Raw genomic sequence first — 19153 nt, forward strand, 5'->3', positions numbered from 1 at the left:
ACAGTCTTCTAAAAACTACGTTTCTCATTTAACTTGCTGAAATTGGAAGAAAAAACAAGGTGGGATATTTTTCCCTGGTGGAATAGTCTCTAACAGTAATTATTTGGTAGCTAATTTTGCATTTACAAAGTCCTAATTCATTATTAATTAGCAAATAAGATCACATTTTCTAAGTTTTATATTCACTTTTTTCCTTCTGTGAACACATATTTCTGTGTATATTTCTTTTAATGACTGGTGTAAATATTACTGCATATGTATAAAACTGAACCTATTTTGACATTTAGAATACTTTCCTTTTTCTTTGGTTTAAATAATTCCATAAACTCATAGACACAGAAAATAGTTTAGTGGTTACCAGAGGGAAAAGGGGGAGGGGGTGGTAGATGAGGGTAAACGGGATCAAACATATGGTGATGGAAGCAGAACTGACTCTGGGTGGTGAACACACAATGTGACATATAGATGATGTATTATTAGAGAATTGTACACCTGAAACCTATGTAACTTTACTACCTGTTGTCACCCCAATAAACTTAAAAGGAACCCTCCATAGTGAAATCCTTATTTATAAATTTTTATGTGTTTCCAATTATTTCCTTAGAATCCCCAAATTACTGGGTTCACAGTAGGAACACAGTACTAAACGGAATTTTAGAAAGGTTATACCAATCCATACTCCCACCACCACTGAGTGCCCATTTTACTGAACAATGAAACTGTAGGTATTATCACTAAAGTAAAATATTCCAGCAATCGGAAAGATTATGATCACGGGGCCTGAATTTCTTCAATTACTACAGTGTTTACATCTCAAGTCGTTATACTTCATTTGTGAATTCTCTTATATAGTCGCTTCATACAGATTAAAGATTTAAATTATGAAAATGAATTTTTCCTACTTTGATGTTTGCTTTTTAATTTCATTTATTTGTAAACCTATTGAAGTTTTTTTACGTGGATTTTTTTTTTTTTTTGCTTTAATTATTGCTTTTAAAGTTTTCTTGCATGATCTAGTCAGATCTTTCCAAGTATATTCTCAGTCATGGTACATATTAGCAAGTCTATTTCTGCCCCCCCCAACTATAAAATGATTATTCCAGTATCATTTACTGATAACCAGTCCTTCCTTTCTGATTCAAAATGATGCCTTTGTCATACAGCAAATTCTCACATATAATGCTTCCTTAATGGTTTCTATTGGTCTAGTTTCCTTTGCTGTCACACTCCTAACTCTGGAGGCTTAAAATATACTTTCAAAACTGGCTTTGCAAATTTTCTGTCACTACTCTTTCTTCTAAACTTTACTTGGCTATTCTTACCCATTCATTCTTCAAGATGAGTCAAAAACACAGTACAGCACGTGTAGTCAAGTGCTTGGATTTGAGAACTTCTGAACCTTAACAGTATGTTCTCATATTGCAGTTCGAGGAACAATGCATGAAAAGTTACTGTAGTTGATCACCTGGTACTGATATAGTGTCATCATAAACACAGATGGATAAAAGGGCTGGTACCAACTGATTATAGGATGGTCATTCAGATGATCCCCAATAGCACATGTTATTTTTTGATTATCATCAAAATGCAAATTCAAAAATTAAAAAGTTTTGTATATCACGGGAGTCTGTGGATTCCATTTTGGGAAACGCTAAGTTGCTCTGTGCACCCTCAGACAGTGCAAACATCTACCCACCCTCCATCTGTCCGACCACAACTGCTGTGACTCTTCTCATCTTCCTTGGGCCCCATCAGCCCCATTGGCCACCCTGCTTTTCTTTCCACACCAGACACACTTATTTGTGAAGCTACAGATTCACATATGCAAGTGAAACATACAATTGCAGCTACATAAGGCATTAAGGAACACAGGCTCTATACATCTTGCAATTACCACGTTTTTCAGTTTTGTAAGTACATTACAATTTATTGTCTATAATTTTTTTTTCTCCTTTACATTATCTTTCCTTTTAGTTACCTGCATAATTGGCATCTATTTTTAAACAAGAGTAGATATTGAATTTTAACAATTTTCCCTGTAGCATTAACTGAAATAATAAATCATACTTTCTTTTCTGGGATAAATACGACTTAGGCATCAGAAGACTTCCTTTAAAAAGAAAAGGATGCTATATTTCTTCTTAGAATTGTGCTAAATTTGTAAAATGAACAGGAAAAGATTTAATCTTTTCTATCTCTGAAACTTTTTTTATAAGGAATTGTTTCCTAACCATTTTGAAGAATTTTACCCATAAAACCATGAGGTGTGAAATTGTTTTTTGTAGGTAATACTATAGTAACTTTCTAAATTTCTTTCCTTGATATGAGTCATTGAGATTTGAAATTTATAAGCATAGTACATAATTATTCCTCATTATTCAAATAGATTTAGTTCCTGAGTATAAATAGTGAGACTTCTCAAAGTCTTAACTCAAGGATACCTGTACACAATTCTCTTTTTTTGGGGGCGGGGAAGAAGGGGAACAGGACTTTATTGGGGAACAGTGTGTACTTCCAGGACTTTTTTCCAAGTCAAGTTGTTGTCCTTTCAATCTTAGTTGTGGAGGGCGCAGCTCAGCTCCAGGTCCAGTTGCCAATGCTAGTTGCAGGGGGCGCAGCCCACCATCCCTTGTGGGACTCGAGGAAATCGAACTGGCAACCCTGTGGTTGAGAGCCCACGCCCCAACCAACTGAGCCATCCGGGAGGGAGCTCAGCTCAAGGAGCCGTGTTCAATCTTAGTTGCAAGGGGCGCTGCCCACCATCCCTTGTGGGACTCGAGGAGTTGAAACTGGCAACCTTGTGGTTGAGGAGTCCCACTGGCCCATGTGGGAATCGAACCAAGAGCCTTCGGAGTTAAGAGCATGGAGCTCCAACTGCCTGAGCCACCGGGCCGGCCCACACAATTCTCTTTTGATTTAAAAAAGTTCATTCTGTTTTTATAGCACTTTCTCATTCCAAATTCTCTAAACTAGCATTTTGTTCTCTTTTCTCAAGATTAGACTTGCAAAAAAATGGTTTGTTTTAATATTTGCCTTTTCTGTTAATTAGTACTTGTACTTTTATTTTACTTTCTCTCTCCTGTTTTCCTTTAAGACTTGTTTTATATATTTTTCTAACTTCTGATTAAGATTTAAGAATATGGGCGTTTTGTCTGTTTTGTTCACCAATGTAGTTCAACTGCCTAGAATAGGTGCTCAAACATGTGTTAAATGAATGAATTTGCCTCTGAGTTCATCTTTAGCAGCACAGCTCAGTTGCTATTTGATAATCTGTCTGTAATTACCCATTTCATGTTTCTCTAAACTAAAAATCACTTATGAGAACATACATTTTTAAATTTCCAAGCAAGTAAAGGTTATTACTATAATACTTTAATATTAATTTCTATCTTTACTACATAGAATGTGGCCTATACAGATTTTACTTTTTGGAACCCATCGAGGTTTTACCACTGATGCATTATATGACCATTTTTGTACAAATTGTCCACAAATATTTAAAACCAATGTGTATTCCTAAAGGTACAAAAGTTGATACACTGTCTGTTTCTGGTCTACTATGCCTCTGTTAATCCCTCCTTGATTTCAAATAGTTTTTGCTTTCTATACTTCAGTGATATTTAATTCATAAAAATCCAAGACTGGATCTTCATTGCAACCTGTATCTTTAAGCCAATATAATATTACCCTTTTTGTCCTATTTAACATTTTTTTAAAACACTGACTTCTACTCTGTACAAAATTACTAGGATTATCCTTGTCCTCCCCACTGTCCCCTTCTTTCTTTTTTGTCTTTATTTCATGTATCCTTACCCATCTTTTTATTTTTTTTTACCTTTGGGGGTAATTTGATTTTAGGTATGTTTCTCAAAAATGTATAGTTGGATTTTGTTTTCCTATTTAATCTTTATGGTCTTCAACTTTTAATATGGGAGCTTTAACCTATTCACATTAATGAAGGGCTGGCACTGTCCTTGTAATCTTGTTTTATGCTTTCCGTTTAAATGCTTCTTAGCCGTTTCCTTATCTCCGTCTTTTAACACAAAGACTATTTTCTTTGCTCATTCTTATTTCCATGATTTGAATGCATGTATTCCATTTAGTAGAAGTTTAAAAAACATATTAAATAAGCATACTTGGATCTATTTTGCAATGCCAGATATGAAAAAATATCTATGGATGCATCCCACGATGCATTAGAAATTTAGTATGCTTTGAAGTCTTAATTCAAATTGGTATTTTCTAGTATGTAGAGTGACAAATACAGCGTATTACAGATTTCCTGGACTGGCTGTTTAGATGTAAAATGATAACACAGGATGGATGAATACCTGGCTGTACCATCACAGGTGTTCGAATAATTGCCTTTCCTAGGGTTGACTGTTGGAGTGGTGTTCTAATCACCGTCATACCAGGGCGGATCTGAGGCCCTGTGATTACCTATAAATGACATAAAAGACAATGAATTAAAATGTTTTTAAACGACTATGGCATGATGGACTTAGAACACAGATCTTTAAACATTCTATATTGATAAACATATCTACAGAAATGAGAGAGGCTCTTGGAAATTACATTTTAAATTATATTAAGCATCAGGATCCAGATGGAATTTTGAGGGAAGAAAATTTCATTCAAACGAGATCATATGCAATTCTTTGTCACTGATACAAGGAACAGCCTACAGATGGAAGGAACAAGACAGTGAAGCTCTAATCTATAACCACCATAGTTGCTCACAGGAAAACACTGAGTTCTGTTTTCCCTGAGCTCCAATCCGTATCTGTAACCTAGGGAATATAAGAGTTAAGATCAGAAACCAAATGTCCTTTCATAGTTTTAAAGGAGAGACAAAAAACGTGTTATTTTCAGTTTTATAGTTAGGTTCAGAACATTTTCAAGTCTGCAAAACTAAACTTTTTCCATAATACTAGGGCCAAAGAAATGATGTCTCTAACGTGTGCATATCAGCTGATTACAAACTATTGTGCTGTGGATTACATTTTTTGTTTTATTTCTTAGCTGCATAACAAGTTTCCTTGGGTGGTCCAGTGCTGTCCATTATTTTATATAAAGGGATTTCCTTTATATAAAAGCATCAGAAGCAATTATTATGATTCATATACTATACTAACGTGCTATTAACTACATGTTAAAAATGAACAGTTCATGTGTCATTTTTTTACTTAGAAATATAACAGAGTGTGTAAAAAATCAGTACTTTGTCACAGATTAAGTAAAAGGCAAAGGGAAATTAGAAGCTGGATTAATCCTGGAAGAGGCCATTCTAAAAAGCTGACATGGTGAACACTTGAAAACAAAATGAGCCTTACTGTAAAGAATGCTTACTTGTGAAGTGCTTGTGGTTCCTCCAGAGCCTGAGGTATTGGGCCTAATTGTGACTGTTGCTGTCCTGGGCTGGAATGAAGTAAAGGTTTGCTGACTTGTACCTGTACTTGATGGAATGATACCCAGGACTTTCTGCTGTACTTGAACAACGCCTTAAAAAAGAAAGATAAAGAAGTAATTAATGTCTGCCCCATCAATAAAAAGCATCAGGTGTTGTTTGGATTCTGAGGAGAAACTACGTGTGGCAGGGTTTTATAGTGGACTACATAGAATGTGAGATCCGAGGACTGAAATCAGTGAAAAGGAAATGAAAAATAATGGCAACAGTATGATCTGGCAAATGTGAATTAAAACTCTTCACATTTCCCTTACCTCCTTGTGTTGCTGGCACATTTACAGCGACAATCTTGCTGTTTGCAGGAAGTGGCAGTTTGGTAATTACTTTTCCTGCCATAGTGACTGGATTGCCTGTAATTTGGAACGTCTGACCTGTGCTGGCAATGGTTGTAGCAGATGTGGCAGCTGTGCTGGTGGCTAATGGGGTATAAGACATTTAATAAGCTTTAGATTTAAAATAACCAGCAACGTAGTGATTTCTAGGAAGGGCACCAATGCATGAAATGTGGTTCATTTTGTATTAAAAAACAAAAACAAAAACGAAAAAAAAAACATTCCTTTCCACTCAAAATAAGTGAACTATGTAAATGTTGAAAGTGAAATAATGTAAAAGAGGAGTTTTGCTAATGTAATATTATGAATATTATCTGTAACACACCAACTGTTACAGCTTGGTTGCTCAGTCAGCTGCAGAAGAAATATAATTTTCTAAAGAAATGTTTTATTTCAGCAGATAATGTACTGAAATTCTTTTTCTTAAATGAAAACCATCTTTTATTTCCTCACAGCTGTGTACCTGAATTTGCCTGGCCTTGCTTAACCCAGGTAGCAAAGGTCTGATGGAAGTTCTTGTTCTGCTGGAATGTTACTGTAGCTGGAGATCCAACTTTGGTGGTTAGTACCATTTTAGTTCCTGTTGTAACGGAGCCACTTAGGGGGGCCACCATAACTTTCTGTGCTGGAGAGATGGTACTAGTTGTACTGTTTGTTGGGGAAGTAGTGGAAGCTGAAATTACTGTAGGCTTCTGCTGTTCCAATCGTTTCTAGAAAAGTCAGGGAGAGAAAACATGAACGAAAATAGTTCTAAATAAATAATACCATCCTGCAAGAGGTCCAGCTATAATTTCTCCCAATTTAAGAAACAGCGTCATAGTTCAAAAAATATTTTACTTCTAAAAATATGCCCATATAAATTTGCCTTGAATTTAATTTCTTGATGAAAACATGATTATGACTCTAAGTCATAAAATATTTTTATGACTCTAAGTCACACATAGTTTATTAAAAGTAGTTTTTCGTAATAAAAAAAACAAAAAACAATAGAGTTTTTCCAGCCCTTAGAAATATCCACGCTTCAGACTGAAAGTAAGAGACGTGGGGGATCTTAGTGGAAACAGGGATACCTTGCTGCTCAATGGCAGGATGTAGAGCAGATAACAAATGATAAGAACTGTAAAAGGTTTTCAGTTTACCGTAAGGCTAATTATCCAATCATAAAGACCACATCAATATTTAAATATCACTATTCAAGTTGGCAAACCTGCAATCAAGCAAGCTGAAAATTATAAAACAATTTTTCTAAACTTCTTATAAATTTCAGTTTGAACATATTTTACAGAAAAATACGTTAGACTGTTTTATATAGAGTGGTATAATCTCATCTTTCAGACTACCATATTAAAGAAAATTTGTGTATTTTTTATCATGGATTGCTAATATTTCCCGACAGCTTACAGACGTGATGGTGTAAACTTACACATGTAAAAACAGGTGGCATGGATTGCAAAGCTGATGGCAGATGCTTTGCCTTCATTATCTTATTTAATGCTGACACTACACTAACCCAATCAAGTTGCTGGTATTGTAATTTAAAGATGAGGAAACAGGCTCAGAGAGGGTATGTAACTGGCCCAAGGCCACAGAGCTCGCTAGTGGTGGAGCTGAGATATGTACTAAGATCAAATTCCAGTGCTGAACTATCTTCTGCAATTGGAAACTGCTCACCAATGACATCGCACCCAATCTTCTCAGGACTACTGCTATACACATCCTCTGTGCCTGAACGTAATGTGAGGTATTTCACATAATGTCTCATTCCTCAGGAAAAAAGCAGTTTAGTTTTGGATACATAGATAAGCCATGTGACTGAACCAGTAAAAAAAGGATTTAAAAAAACCGAACATGTATTTAGCAGTTATTTCCTAGGGGTGTACCTTCAAAATTAGACATGTTGACTATCTTTGTAAATAAGCATGTTAAAGACATTTTTAAAAGTAAAACATTAGGTCACAGTGTAAAGGTGACTAGAGACCTGCATAAAATGAAAACTAGCCAGTTTTTCTATGTATGAACAGACAGAATCCAAAAGTGCTATATCTCAAACTTTGATGTAAACGAACATACTAACCTATAATAAGCCGATATAAAAGAATTTTAAAAAGTTTCATAAAATGTGAGAGGAAAAAAGTAGTTTGGAATGAACAGTTTGGTTTAAATAATATGCAATTTTTAAAGTTATGTGTAACTTATGCTACTGATATTAAAAATAGACATGTATCTATTTCACCTATATCTTGAACACTTATACATCCAAGTTAGCTAAAAACTGTTATAGCATCTTCTTAACAGAAAAAAGGGGTAATCATCTTTTATGTGGGTTCCTAATATTCAGGTGCATATGGGACATTATTTATAGCTTTATGATTATCAATTACAACACACTCTTACAGAGTTTTAGTACATTTTGCTTTTTCACAGATTTTACGGATTGGAATTTTACAGGAAAAAGTTACCTTTAGAAACTAGCTTCTAAATTATAAACATAAAAAGTAAGTAATCTTATTTTACACGTTCTTCAGATATGTACACTTTCTGTAAAAGTACGGCTTGGTGTATCCACAAGCTACTTTCAAGTAATGAAATTAAGATATACGTGAGATACACTTAAAAATAAGACCACATGAATATATAATTACTGTGCTTTTAGTGTGCATGAAATTGGCTAAAAATGTCAATTCGTTGCCAGGTGGGACTGGTACCAACTCCCCCACCTGCTGGGCAGCCAAGCGCTGCTGTTTGAGGTGAGCCTCCATTTGGGCCTTGAGGTCCTCTGCCTTCTTCTGTTCACTAACCTTAGCCTGTTGCTCAACTGCTTGTGCCTTTTCTTTCTCCACTCTGCAGGAAAACAAAGGAGGAACTTATCAGAAACAAACAATTAGGCATCTGGCATCTAATATTAAGTGAAATCTGGTGGATTCTCCAATCACACAGTGGTATGAAATTATTTTGATTTAAAAAGAAAACATTTAAATTAAGATAATTAGGAATTGACAAATGGATAAAATTAGAAACAGGACTTTAATTAGCGATATATAGCTGGTTCTTGAAATCAATGGTAGAATAAAATTAGGACACATTGAATAAAATATTAAAAGGGTAATTCTTTAGTTCTGAAGTGATAAAACTTTCAAATATCTGATAATGTGTTAACTATTCCCTTACCTCTCAGCAAACGCCCTGATCTCCCATAATTCCAACTCTTCTTCTGCTACCCAGGTTTCGATAATAACAGGGCCAGTTTGCTTGGGCGTTTCTGGTCTCTTTGGCCGCAGTGCGCTTGATCGAAGGCCTTTCCTCTGAGGTGTAGGTGTTTCTATGAAAAAGAAATCAGAATATTTTAAGCAATATAGCTTCTAAAATTACAATACTTCTGGCATCTCCTCTTATATATCATGTAAAACAGGGTTTGGCAAACTTTTTCTTAAAGAGCCATATGGTAAATACCATGGGGGCCAGATGGTCTCTGTTATAACTTCTCAACTCTGCCTTTGTATCATGAAAGGAGCCAAAGACAATACATGAGTAAGTGTGGCTGTGTTCCAATTAAACTTTATTAACAAAAGCAGGTGCATGGGCCACGGTTTGCTGGCCACTAACACAAAAGGCCTATGAACCTTTACATAGACTGTTCCCTCTGCCTGGGACACTAACCCTAGCCTCCCACTCCTCATTTCACTAACACCTATTTATCCTTCAGACCCCCAGTAAAGATGCAGGTTCCTTCAAGAAGCAGAGCTTGTTCTTTCCCCAGCTGGGCTGGCTTTCCTCGCCATGCACGACTCTGGCAATCTGCAGTTCCCCTTCACAGCACTGAGAAGGGGGATTTGTGAGTTACCAACATAACAGAGGGATCTGAAACTAGTAGGAATACATAAAATATCCTAACAATAAAAATTTTAAAAATAAAAAGGAGAGAGAGACAAGCAGTGAACTGCCCCATATGTTCAGGGAACAGGGAAGCAGCAGAAGGAAACTGAAATTGCAGCAGGCCCTGGGTTGTACAGTGATAGAAGCCAAAGAAAATGACTCAAGGAGGTTGCAGTGGTTTGCATGACGGCTGTGGGTCAAGCCTGAAGCCTGGTCAGGAATGCCTTCTTCCATCTGGGTCTCGCTGCCTGTCAGCTGAGCTATCTGATACTGTTCCAGGACAACAACGTCTTAATTATGCTCATATTTCATCATCTACTAGGACAGCCACCCCTCTTATTGCTGTTCTTTTCAAAAAGGCCATTCCCAGTCATTTATTCTCCAGGATGAACTTTCAAGTTAATTCAATCAAGATTCGAAAATTAAATTTATACATTTTTAAATGTAAGGGCAGCGTTTTCCTTTTACACAGTTCTTAGTAGATTTTTTCATAAATATTTTTATTGCGATATAAAATAAAATTATTGATTTTTGTCTGTGTATCTTGAATCTGGACACGTTACTGAACTTTTGCAAATAGGGGCTGGAGCTCACTCTTCTGTGTGTTCAGGCCCAGCGCCTATCGTGTAGGTGCTCTATAAATGTTCCCTGAGTAACTTTTTAGTCTCTTAGAGTATTTCTACCCTGGCACTCAAGTATTTCCCAGTAGCTTTAACCCTTGAGTGACCAGATCTCCACTGACCACCTATGTATCAGCTGCTGCGACAGCCGCCAGGACTACAATACATCAGACAGACTCAGGGGCTGCCCTCTTGGAGCTGATGGAGATGCCAATCACTGCTCCACACCTTAATTTTAAGAGGCATTATTACAGCTCTTTGTACCCTCCCCGTCCTTGGCACACATGCCTATAGGCATCAGTGTATGCCTAGTGGAATCTTGCTATGTTTACTACTTAAAGATCATTTTGAAAATAAAAGTTTATAATAAAAAATATATTTTTTTTTACATTATTGAATAAAGAGTTAAAGAAACAATTACAATAAAACTTCAACTGATAAAAAAAATGTGGCTAACAAGTCAATAATGAAAGAACAGAATTCTTTCTATTCCTTACCTTTTGGTGCCTCTGGAACTCCAATGGGGCAAATGATTTTTCTGATACAATATTCAGATCGAATACCATAAGGACCAACATCTCGTCTCTTAATGATTTCTGTTGTTGTGATTTCAGTTTCAGATGTTTCTATGGGGATTTAATTCACAAAGTATTAATAACCACCTAAAAAATTCAGAGAATAAAAATGTATGATAGTGGCTGGTTAGCTCAGTTGGTTAGAGTGCGGTGCTAATAACACCAAGGCTGCCAGTTCGATCCCCACATGGGCCACTGTGAGCTGAGCCCTCCTTAAAAAAAAAAGGTATGATATCTGCTGCTTTAAAAAGAAGACACACATGGAATAAACTTTTGGAAACATTTGATTAATTAATGACTACAGGATCACTGTTGAAATGCAATAATACTGAGTTTCTTCCTCACTGAAAATTTCTAAACTGAGCAAAATACTGTTTGGGGGCAACTTAGTTCCTGGTGGCAAAACTCAGCCAAAATAATAAAACACTAGGAGGGAAGTAGTAAGCATAGTGTTCCAGATGTCCCAGTTTAAATGATTTGTACTCCACAATAAGAAGTATCTTTTAAAAAGTCAGACTGGTTCCCATATAAATGCCTCACCTTGTGAACCCCTTGTGAATTCACCTTGTGAATCAGAACCCCCGTATCCTGCCCCCAGGATTTTACAGCATGTGCTACCAAACGTTAACATGGCTGTATTTTTAAAACACAAGCACTGTATTTTAATAAATAACAGATATGCTTAAAAGTAAGCAAACTGTCAAGTGATTTTTCTTCTGTAAACTTAAACTAGAAAACAAAACCTCTTACCTGTCCGTGTCGTCCCTCCTCCCGGAGGCGCCTTGGCTGCCATGTCATCCCACCTCAGACTTGCCCACAGTAACCGCAACATAAGGCTCACTCCAGCCAAGGACTTAACAGTCTGAAGTCTATACCTGAAAGAAACACCCAAGAAAAATCCCAGATGTGTACATAATAGACACACACATATACATTCTACTAAACTGACAAATTGTTCCTTGTCCTGATGACGTCAATATTTATAACATGGTTTTGTAAGCACTCTGGCTAGTACATGTTCCTTAATAAAAGAATTATTTGTTCCTAAGCATACCATGTATCTCACAACTTAAAAAGGGGCCGTAGCCACTTCAAGTGCCATATAAATTTGCACAAGAGCAGGTTTCATTGCAAGATAGATATGGCAACAATTTATGAAAAGTTTATAAATTTAGCCTAATTCCAAAATAGTGTCAGAAAAATTATGAGGGAGAGCAAATATAGAGAAATAAATGTGTTACAAATGTGATGAGTTTTGAAGGATTAAAGTTTTAATGGATTTTTAATGAAACAAACTGGAAATGTTTATATTTTCTCAAAAAGCAAAACAAAAAAAGACCTTGCAAATCCAATAAGACCTTTCCAAATGGATAGAAAATTCTGTATCCAAATGGTGGTTCCGCAAAGCATGAGCTCCTGGATGATGACTACTAATACTAATAATACTTTAAAAACATTAGTGTAGTTTGGGAATCCTACAATACAATGAATAATACAATGAATAATAAACAAGGACAATACTGTATTAGTTACTCATCAGGAGAGAAAGGAACCTGTTTTTTTCCAAATATTGTGTGCAAAGAACATTTTAGATATTTTCTTTAAAATAATATTAAAAACACATTTCAAAATGAACTTACAACTGCAATGATTATCATGTTCTAAAATGGAATTAACCATAAAACATTTTAAAGCAGCTCTAGGCTGTAAATTCCCCATTAACGATCTTTGTGCAATTACTTTGTTGACATTTCCACACACTTAAATGACTGCAGTGTAGAGAAAATCTATAAAACTTAAAGAATTTCCTCTTTTAACACAGGTAGAGGGTAAATCTTAGACTAACTTGTATTTCGAAGGCAGTACTTTCTATTCTTAATGTTAAGTTGGAAAAATGAACGATGTGAGAAAGGGAAAGCTCTAGTCAAAAAGTTGCTGCAACTTAACTTCCCATCTCCACCTGTGACACCATTATTTTCTTCGCTGTGCTGCTACCTATCGCCCTGTGAATCCTCTGACATGCACAGAATAATTTTTAAATTAGAGGGCAAAGGTTAACTAGTGCAGGGATGTCCTGGGAAGGGGAAAATGTGTGTCACTTTCAGACCACACCCTATAGAAATACCTAGGGAACTCTGGGCTCATGAGAGAAAACAAATATTTATTGTGAAAGAAATAATTTTCATGGTCTCTCTTCTTCCCCCAATCAGTCTCTTCAAACAACTTTAAAGCATCTCTATTTTACAATGAAAACACCAGATAGGGAACACACTTTGTGTGCTATCAGCCTGTTCATTCATTTACTCATTCAAAAAATACCTGAGCGCCTTCTATGTGTTAGACTCAGTGAAAGAAGTTAGGGACACAGAAATGAATCATAATCTGTTCTTGTGTCCTCAGGAGCTTTAACAGAAGAAAGCAAAAGGGAGGGGCACCTGATGTGGCTTACGGATGGGGATTCTCCAACAACAAGAATGTGGGGGTGGCTGACTGAGGGCAAGGGGCACACGTATGCTTAGGAGGTAAGTGTACAAGAGCACACACTTCTTCCCAGAAACCACACCCAGTGTGCTATGGCTGGAGGGAAGGGGTGCAGAGGTGCAGTAAGAGATGAAGCCGACACGAGAGGAAGGCAGAGCCAGAAAGTGCTGCACCCAATGGAAGGAGTAAAGAGCCTTAAAGACAATCTATATCAAGGACTCTGAAATTTATCCAGCGTTGAACGGGTTATAATGGGAAGTACTTCTCACAGATGTGGTGTAAGGGTAGGTGGCAAACGCCTTCCCCCTCAGCCCTGCAGAAGTTAACATGTCCCCTTTAAATGCTTGCTCAGCTTAGTCAGAATAGTCACAGGATAGATCCAGTAGCACCGTGGAGACAACTACAAGTTCAAAGTGATAATGAAACACGGAATCAGGGCCTGAGGAAAAGGGACTAAGGGAATGGACAGTGTGCAGGGGAAAAGAAGCCCTGTGAGTTGATGAGACAAGTTTCACTTAGTCAATACCGCTCAGACTTAACATTAAATTCATAAAGACTGAACATGCACCTTTGGCAGTCTTAGCTCCTACTCTAAGCATCACACATACTTTATTCAAGTGGGAGTATAAAAATGCATTTCACATTTGTGTGTGTGTTTTTTTTTTTACATGCATGTTTTTATAGCTATACGTATTCCAAAAATTGCATTCTAAAGTCAGGAATAATTTACATATTTACCCATGCCTCCGTTAGACAGAAGGGATTATATTTCTCTCAACTTCAGCAAATTAAGATGCTAGCATATATATGAAGGCAATTATCTGTTTAAAATGTACAGAAAGGTATTTCCTTCCATTAAAAAATGAGAAATTAACTAAACAGATACAAATTGTGCCCACAGTGCATATTAAAACATAACAATACAAGGCTCCTGAAACCCAGCTGTGCGGGTAAGGGCCTTGGCTCAACACCTGTTGGGTAAGAACTGGTTCAGAGGAAATGCTTCCCAGTCGAGCCTACCTTCCATTTCGAAAAAGAAAGGAGCAGAAAGGCCGGCCTTCACAACTGCCCGGTCATTCTAATGAAAGTATTTGTACATAGTAACTTTTCCAGTGGGAAAGAAGTTACCTGCAGGACATTCAAGGATACAGTTTGGGACCGCTCTCAATGAAGAAAGCAGAAAAGAGCAGAGTAATCCTACAAATCCATGAACTGTAATGAAGAGTTCCTTGATTCCCTGCAGGATTCTGCAAATCCTTCATTGCAGGCCCTGCAGAGAAATTGGACTTTTCAGCTGTCTCTATTGAATGTGTAATGGAGTGATGATATTTTAATTCAAATCAAAAGATGAGTTATTAAAAACTTGGTCAAACCAACTATGACTGGTCATTAATTCCTTTATAGAGAATACTCATTTACAATCTTTTTTTTTTTTTGGTCTTTTATAATACTAGCTAATTGTAATAAAAAGGAAACAAAAAAGTATGGTTTTAACTTACAGAAACTGGGACCATATTAAAGACACACAGAAATAAAGCCTAAAGCAAAATGCAGTCTGCTCAGTAACTTGCTGAATTCATCAATTTTAGGATTCTAGCAAAATATGACTAAAACTGAGATCGCTTCTAATTTCTGAGCATGCCCCATAGAATTCTTTGTTTTCAATGTTTATGTTTCATCCTTTCTTTTCAATTGTAAGAGTGAAAAGGTAAAAAAAGACAAGGACATGAAAAAGGACAAAGCAAGGATAAATACGTGAAATGTGATATAGCAGATGAAGTACTCATTGGAATTTAGGAAAACTGGGCACTATTCCTAACTTCGTCCCTCTGTGGCCAGTCTACAAAAGAAAAGAAAAGAAGATCCTTTCCCAATATGACTGCATGATCTTACAACCCCCAACACTACATACTTATGACTCATCCCCAAAGCTTAATGCCCAGGAAATTTTAAATTAAGACTATTTCCGGGTTTTAAAAAAATCCCTAAGGAATCTCAGACACTACCTTTACTCACATAAATAATAGAGGACTCCAAAACCAATGTTTATGATGCAAATGAATTACATTAGGAAGATTTCCACATTATGATGAATCTTATGTGATTTACAGGCAAGTTTCCCATGTCTATGTTTTTATGAATCACCTAATAGAAACAAAATAGATTCTCAATCCATGACCGGGAATCCGTGTATGCAGGGGTGGGTGTGGGTGGGGGGGCGTCTTAAGTTATACACGGATTTTTGACTGCACGGGGGTGGGGTGGGGGGTGCGGGGGGGTGGGGGGGTGTTAGTGCCCCTAACTCCTGCTTTGTTCTAGGGACAATTGTACAAACATTCCAGAAAACTGATGATTATCCGATATTGTGATTGTCTCATGCCCAGATCAAACACATGGCAATAACTTAGTTGGACCACAAAAACTATTTGACATGTTTCTTTTTGTCTTGTGAAAAGTAAAATTGAATTTCATATTAAAGGTTTCCCTTACATTTCAGTCTTCAAACATTTTTCCCTAAGTAAATGAGTATCTATCGGCTGGCTGAGTTCAAAACTCTCTGTATCTTGTTTCCATTATTAACACTGCCCATTAAGTATAAGCTTACTGTCTTCTCTCTCTCTCATTTTAAAAAATGAGATAGGCTTATTAGATAACTCTTTTAAACTTTCTCCTTTCCTTAAATACATTTTAAAGTACATACCTCCACGTGATACCAAAGGTTGGTCTAGGAGAAGGATATGGCCATATATCCAAGGCAGGTTTAGCATTGTAATTAAAATAAGGGACTTCGCGGATTCCTCCTTTTCTGGCCAATTTTTTTAAGTCATCATTAGGCAAAACAAATATGCTCTTCTTGCTGCTTTTGGTGATAAACTTGCGATAAGATGGTAGAGCTGTACCTGAACGGGTCTTCTTGGGTCTTGAAAATTTCATGAGTTTCACTTTGTCTCTTGTGGAATATTCTTTGCTCACGGTCATAGATGTTACCAGAGTGCCCCCTGCAGTGGTTAGTGAGTCTGTCACAGTGGTTGTGACCACGGTTTTACTCTGCTCCTTCACAGAGATGATGTCCACACTACTGCCCGTGGAGGGTGTGGAAAGCTGTGTTACTGTTGTAGTGGTGGTTGTGACAGTGGATTTGGCACAATTCTCTGTGGAGGAGACCATAGTTTGCTTATCGCCTTTTGCTACTTTGATTACAGTTTTTGATTCTGTGGCCACTGTGGATGTGGTGGTGGTGACTTCTGTGATGACTGTTTTTCTTTTCGATTCTCCATTGACATTTTCATCTTTGATGGTGGGCAGACCATTTTCATCAACAAAATCATTACTAAGGTTAGATTCCTCTCCAGAAGTAATAGGTGATGGAGTAACTTTCTTCACTTCTGAGGTTTCAATTTCCATATCTTCTACCTGATTTGTTGAACTGCTTTCTAGACAAGATGGTGGAGATGTGGCAGCTGGTGCACGCTCAGACTCTTTGGCTGATGGCAGGGTCTCTAGCCCATCTTGGTAGTCACCCTCAGCATCTGAAGATCTCAGTAAACATGACTTTGTTTCCAAGTTGTTTTTTTCATTAAAATCTTCCATGATGACATCACCATTCATGAATGGCTTTACAGCAGATTCTTTAACAGTCAAAGACTTAATATCATTTCCAGGAATTATTTTACTGATATTATTAACCTTTGGTTCAACATCACCACTTACTACTTTACTCTCAGAGACTTCTTTTAAGCATTCACCTTTCGAATATACTTTAGGTTTATTATCTTTTCCATTTATTTGAAAGGTACTTGCTTTCTGTCCTTTCTTTTCAGAGTCTCGATTTTCATTATTCTTTTTGTTGCTACTTTTTAGATTTATTTGATCACTACATTTATTAATTGGTCTCTCCTCTAATTTCTGTTCTTGACTTGGTTTTTTACCATTTGCTTCAGTTACCTTACCCTGCAGCCTGTCATCACAGCTTCCAGTGGACTTATCTGAAACAAACTCATGTTTCAATGGTTCCAAGCCTTCGATACCTTGTTCTTGCGTTATGAACTGCTCAGAAATGCTGTCATTGCTATTCTGAACAATCATATCTTCTTCACTGCTGTCTTGAACAGACATAGTATCAGAGCTATTTTCCAAAGTGCTATTATATTCAGAGTCACATCCCAGTTTTCCTTCAAAGTCCACTGCTTTTGACAGAGATGGGATATCTCTATTATCAGTACTTTTAGATACTGATGGAAGTAAAGGGCTCTGGGAAGGAGAAACAATGGTGTCATTATCCTCCTGTATGAGTGGTTTTTCGTTCTTATAGATCAAAGTACCAATTTCATCTGCACTGGCCAGTTTAGAATCATCGATGAGAAAGTCACTTCCTTTTCTTTTACTCTTACTGGGTTCCTGACCTTTACTGTAAGGTTCAGAGAGACTCTCATCTATGTCATTTCCAACAGAATTTTGTTTCTGACAGTTTGTCCCTGGGCTCTGAATGGAGATGTCATCTAACATTTGATCTTTTGGATAAAGTTTACTTGTTGTATGATCAGGATCACTGATTCCCAGAATTGAGGACTCATTTTGTGAACATCCTCGAAGAAAGTCTTCAGATTTATCATTCCTTACATTAGGGCTTTGTTCTTGTCTAAGCAAGTCACTTTGACACCCTTCTTTTGTTTTTGTTATTATTGGTGACTCTGACAGACTTTTCAAAGAGCTTGTAGAGGTCTTTCCTGTACCCTTAATTCCACCCTCCAACTTCATTTTTTCAAGGCGCTGTTTTTCTTCCAATGTAAACTGTTTAATTCTCCTTTCAAGAAGTCCATCTAGTTTGGATGATTTAATTTTCTTTTTGTAACTAGTCCTTAGATGAAAACCCTCACTGACATTGACCACATCTACTTGAGAACTTTCCTGACAATTTATATGTGACTCTGTTTTCACACCATCATCTATTTCCATTGGTTCTTCCTTGAGGGATTTATCATTGTCAGAATCTAGGACTTCTTTTACATCTGTGAAACAAAGACATTCATGTAAGTGAAATTTTTAGTGTGAAGTGTTGAATTCATAATGTTTTTATTTTAAAAACCATGAATTTTCACTCAAAAACTTAAATATAAACATCTAGGTATTTCAAAATTCTTATGATTAAAAATAGGTCAACGAACAAGGCTGAACTTTATAAAAGGTTAAAAGAACCTATGTATTCCCAATATTTAAATATTCTGATTCTTAGTATCTAAAAATGATGGAATGCCTTAGTTTACTAGGCATTACTTAGTATGTGATAGGTATTGTATATGCCAGTACCTTCATGTAAAATTTTGTATGGAGTGTTTTATAGTTATAAAATATCATAAGGCTTATGGCATTATCTAGCTTATCTAGCTTTTAAAAAACAACTTTTCACAAAACACAATGTAAGTTCCTCAAAATGTTGAACGTAGAGCTATCTCATGACCCAGCAATTCCACTCTTAGGTACTTACCCATTTCTTAGGTAAAATACAAGAACTTGTACACAAATGTTCATATTAACATTATTCCTAATAGTCAGAAAGTAAAAAAGACCCAAATGTCCATCAACTGATGAACGGATAAACAATATGTGGCATATATCCATACCATCGAATACTACTCAGCAATTTAGAAAATGAAGGAATATTGATACATGCTACAACATGGATGAACCTTGAAAATGTTATGGTAAATGAAAGAAGCGAGTCACAAAGTGCCACATATTACATGATTCCATTTATATGGAATGTCCAAAATAGGTAAATCCATAGACAGAAAGGAGATTGGTGGG

The 19153-nt window shown here is 36.5% G+C and overlaps 1 protein-coding gene across 16 annotated transcripts in view; it reads right to left on the reverse strand.

Annotated features, from left to right (window-relative positions):
- BPTF (bromodomain PHD finger transcription factor) overlaps window positions 1-19153 on the reverse strand; it is a 124887-nt gene that overhangs the window by 29328 nt on the left and 76406 nt on the right. For 9 of the 16 annotated variants that reach the window (XM_074319900.1, XM_074319899.1, XM_074319894.1 and 6 more), the window contains 9 exons: window positions 16050-18357; window positions 11618-11742; window positions 10790-10918; window positions 8968-9118; window positions 8517-8640; window positions 6263-6509; window positions 5722-5883; window positions 5350-5501; window positions 4332-4440 (listed from right to left, as the gene is read on the reverse strand). In XM_074319900.1, the coding sequence (XP_074176001.1) occupies window positions 4332-4440; window positions 5350-5501; window positions 5722-5883; window positions 6263-6509; window positions 8517-8640; window positions 8968-9118; window positions 10790-10918; window positions 11618-11742; window positions 16050-18357 (3507 nt within the window). The remainder of the gene's footprint in view (window positions 1-4331; window positions 4441-5349; window positions 5502-5721; window positions 5884-6262; window positions 6510-8516; window positions 8641-8967; window positions 9119-10789; window positions 10919-11617; window positions 11743-16049; window positions 18358-19153) is intronic. The other 7 variants (XM_019732876.2, XM_074319904.1, XM_019732880.2 and 4 more) reach the window with 3 other exon arrangements.

This window comes from Rhinolophus sinicus, linkage group LG15 (assembly GCF_036562045.2).
Source record: "Rhinolophus sinicus isolate RSC01 linkage group LG15, ASM3656204v1, whole genome shotgun sequence".
Classification (NCBI taxonomy): domain Eukaryota; kingdom Metazoa; phylum Chordata; class Mammalia; order Chiroptera; family Rhinolophidae; genus Rhinolophus; species Rhinolophus sinicus.